At 34.5% G+C, this 9,924-nt stretch overlaps 1 protein-coding gene across 1 annotated transcript; it reads left to right on the top strand.

Moving 5' to 3' along the window:
• Window positions 1–2,876: 2,876 nt before the first annotated feature.
• LOTGIDRAFT_227962 (hypothetical protein) lies at window positions 2,877–9,651 on the top strand. Its single transcript, XM_009045622.1, has 10 exons — window positions 2,877–3,116; window positions 3,938–4,149; window positions 4,560–4,790; window positions 5,087–5,289; window positions 6,089–6,361; window positions 6,853–6,987; window positions 7,160–7,164; window positions 7,485–7,602; window positions 8,070–8,142; window positions 9,104–9,651. Exons 1-10 carry the CDS (start codon window positions 2,981–2,983, stop codon window positions 9,287–9,289), a joined length of 1,572 nt encoding a protein of 523 aa, XP_009043870.1. The 5' UTR covers window positions 2,877–2,980; the 3' UTR covers window positions 9,290–9,651.
• The last annotated feature ends 273 nt before the right edge of the window (window positions 9,652–9,924 follow it).

Here is a 9,924-nt window from a genome sequence, read left to right on the forward strand (position 1 = left end):
TTTGAATCGGACTAGCATTTCAAGTAATATTCCATAATCCACTGTTTCTATTTCAGATATAATTGGAAGACCATAAAAGACCTAAACGGACATGCTTCTGAAACTTAGAATATATAAATACCATAAGCCTACTCTTATAATTAACACGTCAGATTTCTACTCTGTAACTCTCGCTAATCAATCAAACCAATTAGAATCAAATGAAAATCCTCAGGCAACAGACGTTTTACACCTGTAATTAATTAATTACTGCATGTCATACAGTTGTGTCAAGTCAACTAGACGATTCTTCTAATGACAGTCCTACGTCACAGATATAGAAGATGCATTCAAATCTAAGAACCAACTAGATGGAATAAACATCAAGTAATCAGGCTGGTGTTGGGTGTTATAGAAGATACTTTCCTATAAAAGCACTGGTCAAGGCCACAAGAAGATAACTTCATGTATATTGTTCCGCAAAGAGTTGCTAAACTAATGCATTCGCCATAACCTACAATTTGGCCGAAACGAATCTCCCATTTAAAATTTCAATGCAGAATCTGCATCACAACATACTTGCTTATGCTTCTACGAGAGAGGTCTTTTCTTGTGAGTTCCATAGGCCAAGACAAAAATGTTGGTAATAATGACATCCCATTTTGACCATCTAAATAGTTTATAAAATATAATTTTAATGACTTTAACTATCATTTGTAGGTTGATTTTGTTTGGTTGGTAGGATTTACTGCCAAATAAAATTGTTTTAAAAATTTGTACCAAAAAGTTTTGCAAAAAGGTTTGAATACCCAAACAATGTGGCTATCAAATAAAAATGTGTTTTCTTTTATGACCGACCTGTGCTTTCACAACCTCCTAAATTTCAAATAAAGTCCCTGTGTCAATTATAACTTGCGTGCCACTCCAGATATTGATAATAATCTTGATCGGTGGTACAACAATGAATAAATAATAATCATAATTATATTATGCTATAGACATTTCAAAGAAATAGTGTAGAAACTGATAGTCTTGATATATTAGATAGCTTAGATAGGAGTATCAAGGGGCGTTGTCTTATTGTCTTAAAATAATCAACTTCCATTTCAACAGAGAGTTCCAAAGCCTGATTCTACATACTTTTAAGCTGAGATGGAAAACGAAATTGTCGGTGGTGCAGGAAGTGACAACACTTTGATTTTTCTTTGGAACTTTTGACACCACAAAATCTTGCAATTCAAATTTGATTTCCTAAAAGTTTCTATTCGTATTATGAGAAAACTTCACCACGATAAGCATATGACATAGTTTGTAACAGTAGATTCTATATATCATATCATATCATATCATATCATATCATACTATTGTTATAATCTATACAATTATTATTTTTTTGTCATTTGACTAAATTTGTTAAAGTAGAAACTTGAATTATTTATATAGAAATTGAAAGTACTTACCTTACTTTCGTCGCCATCTTTGATACCAATATAGATTTTCATATCTAATATTATTTATCAATTTAATCAGCTATAAAATTACAACCTAATGGCGACACCCACAATAGGTCACAAAGGTAAAAATGGTAAAATCCACATTTGTTAATCACGACATGTTTGATAACTGGTTTGTTATTCCATATCATTGAGATAAATGCTACAAATTATATCCTTATAGATATTGTGTGCGTTGACTTCAACTGTTACTGAAAACACTGTCTCTATACTCTTATTTAACTGACACTTTTAAAAAATCGATATTACATTACCACTGAGTTATTTCCCTTGCACCGTCGGCTTGCGAGCCAAATCGGGAACTAACTTCTTCAATTTGAACACAGAAAGGTATTATAAATTGGCACTTTAAGGTTACCTACGCTCTATAATGGATAGGCTATGGAGTGATGTATTATATACATTTGATTTATTGCATCGTATGGGTGCTGCAAGACTAACAATTCATTACTTCCTGAAAACAACAGAGCGCGAGTGGTTATTGATTGCTTCAGGTGGTCGTGTCTTAAGAAACACCTGTCTGATATAAGAGAGAATATTGTCACGTTATGAAAAGATTACATTCACGAAGTTTTAATGATTATTCATAACGATATTGCACAATCTGCTTTGTTTGATATTCTGATGCTTCACAAATAGATAATAGCCATAACGAATAGGCTACACACAAAGAATATATTATAAAGACTGAATTGAAGGAGTATTAAAGCTGGAGAATACTTATAAAAGTGTTTCGATAACTTCTACGTTACCCGACATTACGGAGGCATTCTACCGAAGAAACTTGCTATTACACCAAACACATTTTTAGGGCATCCTAGAACGATTTGTGGCATGAAACTGAAACGGACTATTTTCTGAATACGGACTATGACGTTGGCATTGTAAAGCATTTATAAGCACATTCGGTAACTTTCGGCAATTGCCTCATTCAGGAATGTTCGACACTTTCCGTACAGCTGAATCGATCTTTTACGGTAGACCTTGTTTATTTATGAACAACGTGGACGGCAACGTGTGATTAAGTCGATAGGGCAGACGCTCGATGTATGCCATTATTATTATGATACTTTAATAAACTGTAAAACAATTATATTCTGATTTTGAATAAATATTTCATGTAGGTTTTGTTTTTATGTCTTTATTTACAAACGTGTGTAGTCCCGTGGGACCAGCCATGGTTTTTAATCTCTCCAAAATCATGTCATCACAAAACAATCTGGAGATAGGCCTAGTAGGATAGACATGTCCATTCAAAGTTGAGCCAACTAAGTAGGTCAAGTATGCATTAAATGGGGCCAATTCTCGCTATGTATGCTAATGGTAACAAGGGGTCAACATGAAAACTTTGTATCTCACAAGATAAATACAGTCAAGTTAAAAGTTTAAATGCAAATAGTTTCTTAAACACTGAGGTCTCGACGATAATAACATCTATACATTAACATTTGGATTTATAAAGTTGTGTTCTGAAAAAAATACTCGTTATGGAGACGACGGAGGGTGTTGATGGAGTTCTATTAGCTCTGGGTGGATATTCAAGATATCAGATTTTTCACTTTTGCCTGATGTTACTTTGTGATTTGTCTGCTTCATTCCAACTTTTAGATATGGTTTTTATTGGTAGGACCAGTTTTGTTGCTACTCTTTCCAAACACAATGTACGGTACCTAACTCTTTGAAGTATCAAACTTTCTACTAAAGTAGAACCTCTGCAAAGGTCACATTGCATAAGACACGTCAATGGATGGTGATAAGATTACATCATTACAATCAGAATTGTCAATCTTTTACAGTTTTTAACATGAATATATCATATCATTGTAACCATTAGCATTGGCACAGGTTGTATCATGTTAAAGTAGAAATGCAATAAATACGGTACATAAATAACCAATTCAATAGCTCTAAGGCACAAACATTTCAACAAAGCCACGTTTGGCTGCCACCATGCTTTTAACACAAATGACCAGAAACAGATATCTGCTCGCCTGAAATGGTAACTTTAATCGATAAAGGATTTAAATTTCAACATCAGCAGACTAAATAAAATTAGACGAAACTTTCATTCCGTTTTTTATTAGCTTTTTTTTTAAAATAGCCACTTCAAACTAATCTCGTTGACCTAATCTGATGACACCTGCTTGTGCATTGCACAAATTTCAAAAGGTTTTTTTTGACGAATGTCTAAGAGGCCAGTCTTTAGACTCTTACTAATGTAGCTGTATTAAAAATTAAAGCTAATACAAAAACGGAACGAAAATTGGTCTTATTTTAATTAGACTGCGCTACCAGTTGGCAATTATTTGCATCTGTTCTAATTGCTTGGTTTTCAGAACTTTTTGTCGTTCGTTTTCTGTTACAGATCTTGAATAAGAGTTTGCAGAAGTACATTATCTTAATATCCCTTCTGTTAAGATATAGGCCTATTATCATACTTCCAGGTAAAAGTGTTCCACATCACTGTGCTGCTCCACCAGATGGTACCAATTTTACAATTGATGGCATAGATCTACCACCAAGCTCCAATATAACTTACTATCAATGTAGTATAGGGGTAATACACACTACCGATAATAACTCTAAGTTACAAACATTACCGTGTATTTATGGTATGCAGTACACAGAACGAAAAGATGTTTCATTTGTTTCGGAAGTAAGTAGCTAACCCTGGCGACGTCTTTTGCATTCATTTGTTGTATTTTTATTTCTATTTCAGTGGTTTCTTTTAGCAATTTGTGCATCGGTACAGCAATATTATTATTAAACGTAATCTCTCAGAAATAACGGCTATGACATTCAGTTCACAATTGAACTCAGACCCTTCACTGTTTTCACAATGAAGAGCACCCCTCCTCCATTTTTAAGAACAATGAGCATACATCCTCATTAAATCAATGGCGTGTCTGGCAAGCTCGAGGTTGATGATATCAGCGGTGAGAGTCGGAAGGTTGGAATATTGTCAAACATGTATATAATGTATACAAACAGTCTTGCAATCATTGCATTTAATTTGACAATAAGAACATTATTGACTAATTGTATTATGATTATTATATATTTCAGTTTGACTTAGTTTGTGATAGACAAGCTTTAAGCGACCTTCCACAGACTTTATTAATACTTGGTCAAGCTCTAGGTGCTCTCATACTGCCCTATTTCTCAGACAGATTTGGTAGAAAACCTGTTCACGTGCTAAGTCATAGCATACTATTGGTGATAGGGATTTCCATTGCATTTTCGCCGAATTATCTAGTATTTGCTATCCTCAGACTACTAATAGGTGTTGTTCAACAGGAAAGTATATTTCTTTTAGCAATCTGACTACAGAAAATTAACATATGCCAAGCACAGTGTTAAAATTACGGCTGTGAGCTATGATTAAGAAGTCACTACTGTATGAAAATGGAATCTGAATTGAAGACACACTTTTTTATCTCGGTATTTTCCTGCCATATTGATAGTTGGCCATTGAATTTTGTAATGTATACCTTTGATAAAAAGCAAGAAAGAAATGTGCTTCCGAGTGTCGGCTCTCCTACCTAATTTTCTTTTGCGAATTTAATAACGTTTTTCATTCTCATTCATTATAGGGTATTGTGCTGACGTATGCAACATATGCCTCGGAAATGTTTCCTACTAGATATCGCCGTGTTATTTGTTTATTTGGTGGAATTATGTTGACATGCTCCTCGATCTTCATGACTGGTATAGGCTACTTGATGAGATTTGAAAGTTGGCGTTATTTACAGTTGGCATACACAGCATCTGCTCTTCATGTTATTGTCCAATTTCTGTAAGTATTTTACATCATTCATCATCACTACCAAGATAAAAATCAAGTCAACCAATCACGAGCATAAAGAATATTACACTTTTTGGATTCAATTACATCTCTATTAGATGATCCGTTTTTATAAGCACGCATGGGTGCATGGACGTACTTTCCCGTCCGCCCACATTTCTTGTAGACACGACAGATCGGAGTCGGCAATGTTAATTGCCATGATGAATCATGGTATGCATATTTATATTGATAAGATCTCGATCATGTTCGATTTTGGCAATTAATGCATGATTTGGTTATTTCCCTTGACTTAGTGAACCGCATCGAATTTGTTGAAATGATAGAAGCACTTTAATCATAAAACATTTTGTTTGGGTTTACACTATCACTCCATAGCCTACTTATTATAGAACGTAGGTAACATTAAAGTGCGTATAATGATCAAATGCCATTGAGAAGAACAAAACGTACAATTAGGTTTGTTCCAGGCTTTCAACATCTAATACTGATTTGATTAATGTGACTTTAATTATTTGTTGTATTTGAATTATTACTATTTATTTTAAAAGATTATTTGAAGGGAAATCGATTGAACGTTAACTTCGTTATGTTTTATATGAGAACATTCTTTTTTTTTTAGTTAGAACTGTTCTCATTTCTGACAGCTGCCAGTGGGCGTATGTTATCTTCTATCTTCTATAAGTCTTAGATCTGATTAAAAGATTCTTATCAAACCCTTGAATGAGAGATAAAACTACTTTATAGCTGTAGGAAACTGTACAAACTTTGCATCTTGTAATTCAAATAGGTTTATGGACGAATCATTCCGATGGTTAATGAGAAATGGTAAATATCAACTGGCACTGAAAAATATAAAGAAAGCTATAAGAATGAGTAAAGCAGATCGGGAGCTTGTCCTAGAAGCTTTCAATAAAGTAGTAGAAGAATCTACAGATATTCCTGGGCATGGACTTCGGGAAAACGGAGATTCCAGTGGTGCCAAAACAAAGAGGTTGAGTTTATTGGATATATTTAAGAGGAAGAGATTGGCTTTGAATACCTTCATTATTTGGTTTATGTGGTAAGTAGTATTTGAAATTTCGGTTTCAGAGTATAGCCTACAATGTACATTGGCACTGCGGGTCATGTTTTAGTTGCAGTAAATATTGAATCTTTTTTGTTCTTTGAGACTTTGAGCAATATTCAGCAGTTTTAAATATTGCAATACTGATATCTCCATAATGATTTACTGCACATCATTTTAGCAGCGTTCATCACGGCTAACAGTTGCTTTCACAATCTCATGCTCTCGTCATTAAAAACTAATAACTTCACCTTGCAGACGATACGTCACCATTCAAAACGATATCGTAACATTCGGAGTAAGGATAGTGATTGAAAATGGCGGCCTCCATTGAAAAATTAGAAACTGTCAATTGTCAAGTTTTCAGGTGGGATTTTTTTCGCTAATGGCGAATTGGGAGGGTACATATCTCTTTTAAATAGTCTTACTTACTTTGTCAAACCATTTATTTTTGCAATGCAATGCATTCATTCAATGATTTTTTTTAGGTGTACAGCTGCCATGACCTTTTTTGGACTGTTTTTTACTTCAACTAGCTTGTCAGGAGATCCTCATCTTAATGTGTTCTTAAATGCTCTCATGGGTTTGCCTACGGCTATAATTTTCTGGGGTATCATAGACAGGTCGGTGCTGGTTTTTAATTTGATCTAAATACCTGAAATTCATTTAGTTGGTATTATTCATACATCTAATATAGAAATTATCGTGTCAAACTATTTAGAAAATTGGGACACACGAAGCCGCTATTGACCATTTGATGATGTCTTACTTGGTCGTCTGAATTCTATGTTTCAGAGTTGGTAGGAAGAAAACTGCTATTACGTTTTATCTAAGTACTGGTATTTTTCTATTGCTGGCAACGATAATCAACACAACCACGTGTTAGTAGAGTTTTTGATATTCGGGTTATTAACAAGCTTTTTTGCCGAAACAGAATGATATCTACTCTGGTCTTTTCTTTTTTCAAACCATTCGCTCATTTTATCTGGTTATTTTATGACAAATGAAGACAGCCAATGAAATAAAAATTGTATAGTAGAAATATTAATAACTAAATACATATAAATAAAAAGAGTTATGCCAGCATCTATTTTATTTTTGAAACTGTTTCTTCTTACAGCGGGTCACACAACCTCTGCATTCATAACAACATTTAGTCTGTTGGGTATAATAGGAGCGGAGGGGGCATTTTCAGTCTGTTTTTTCTACACGCCAGAACTCTACCCTACTAATGTAAGGTAAGTTGCGATTGCGCAGAAAAATTGTAATGACTTATTACAAGATGAAACTATTTAGAAAATTTTGTTCACGTATTTTGTTCTTTTCCACGAAGCTATTAGATAAATAAAGTAGCCTTATGTCGATGTTGACTAAATTGAAAGGTGTTTGGAAATGTATAAAATAGCGAGAAATTGTATATTTCAGCATCAATGATTTTTTTTAATCTAAAGCTATCGATGCTATCAAAATCAGATCAAATAAAAGTCAAAAGAGTCTATGCAAGTCTATTTCCCCTGCACATAATTCAAACTATGTACCTTTGATTATCCGAATTTACACTTCAAGCTTTATAGCAGATAGATTTTTTTCAGAATTTTTCTGTACACTGTACATTTCCCGAGTGATACACATGAATTGTAGCGTATGTAATAAGCACCGTTACTATCTGGGATATTTGAAAATGAATATAAATTTTCTGCTTTAGGAATGTTGCTCTTGGCTCGGCGTCAGTTGCAGCTAGAACTGGTGGTATGATAGCACCGTTTTCAAGGCTAATGGTAATTTATGTTAATTTTCACACCATCATTACTCAGACAAGAAAAGCTTTCGATGTTCCCTTTTTATACGCCCACATCTCTCTATGTGGACGTATATTGTCGGCACCACTGTCCGTCCGTCGGTCGGTCGGTCGGTCCGTTCGTCAACATTTGTTTGTAAACTCTCTAAAAAGTAGATTTTTTGATAGAATCAAATGAAATTCGGTATGTGTATACATATTCATAAAACGAAGATCAAGTTCGAATTTGAGCTATTTTCGACCGTTAGAAGCAGAGTTATTGCCCTTGCCCCAAAATCTTGAATATGCTGTTACTCTCTTACTTTTCATCCGATTTTGATGAAACTTGAAATGGATTTTATTGGACCCAAATCGAAAGGTTTGAGAAAGTTTAGTTTACTTCTGATTAAATTTAAGGCTTTTCCAAGATTTAGGCCTCTTACGACAGTTTTGAGGAGTTATCGCCCTTTAACCTCTATACAGTAAGTGCTTCTATCAACATCAATTTCTCGTAAACGCTCTAAAAAACTAGAGTGTTTGAAGGAATCAAATGAAATTCGGTATGTGCATACATATTCATGAAACGAAGGTCCGTCGGTCCCTCGGTCCGTCGGTCCCTCGGTCCGTCCGTCAACATTTGCTTGTAAACGCTCTAAAAACTAGTTTTTTTTGATGGAATGAAATGAAATTCGGTATGTGTATACATATTCATAAAACGAAGATCAAGTTCGAATTTGGGCTATTTTCTACCGTAAGTAGAAGAGTTATGGCCCTTGTCCCAAAATCTTGAATATTTACTTTCCGCATGCCATGGTGGGCGTATATGGCTGTGGTGCACTATCTTACCCTTTTGTAGTAACACGAAAGAAAGTAAAACCATTTTATTCCTTTTCTCGTGATATCAAGATGTTCACCAAACTGAATATTTTGAGACCTAAATTAAGTAATATTTCTAATTTTAGATCAAACATATTCCATGGGGACCAGGAGCGATATTTAGTATTTTCTGTTTAGTATCAGCTTTTCTAGTGATATGGTTACCAGAAACACGAGAAAAACAACTTCCACAAACTATGGCAGATCTCAAACTTCTCTATCCAAAGCGGGAAAGAAAAGCGGCAAAAGTTGGAGAATTAAAACCACTTTGAACGGTTAAAAAAACCTGTCACATATAAGGCCTTTACGTTTATTTTTTCAAGAGGCAGACGGACTTATTTTTTCGCCCTATCATGGCGATTTAAATAGCCAGGGAATTTTACTCAAGATCACAATGCGAATTTTTAAGTGCAAAACAAAACCATTTCCAATGAAATTAATGTAAAAACAAAGCATCAAAAGTCGATGTAGGGTGAGCAAGGCAACACTTTAGCTCTCAGTCCTATAACGACAATAGGTGAAGCAGTGTCTGATAATTACGTCACTAAAATTGATTTTAAATTTAGTTTTGTCATCCAATCAGATTACTGTATTTCTTTTATATAAGTTAAGTGTAATAAAAAGTAATCACAGGAGATATTGGGTACCGATTAGTTTCTTTTTCAATTTGGGGAATTGTCAATGGCATGATTTGTGAACAGGCCCTCCTTCACAGCACATTCACCGTCTCTTAGCTTTAGGTTGTAGGTTACCATAATATATCCATCGATAGTCTGCCCTTTTTCAAGATAATCAATCAACAGAATAGCAAAGGGAAACCAAAAGATTTAAGTCATCACTTTTGCAGCAGTCTCAAGATGTTGGTTTGGTGTGCTCATTCCTTATATGAAAGATGCCCATAGCACTG

This window comes from Lottia gigantea (genome assembly GCF_000327385.1).
Source record: "Lottia gigantea unplaced genomic scaffold LOTGIsca_1, whole genome shotgun sequence".
Taxonomy (NCBI): Eukaryota; Metazoa; Mollusca; class Gastropoda; family Lottiidae; genus Lottia; species Lottia gigantea.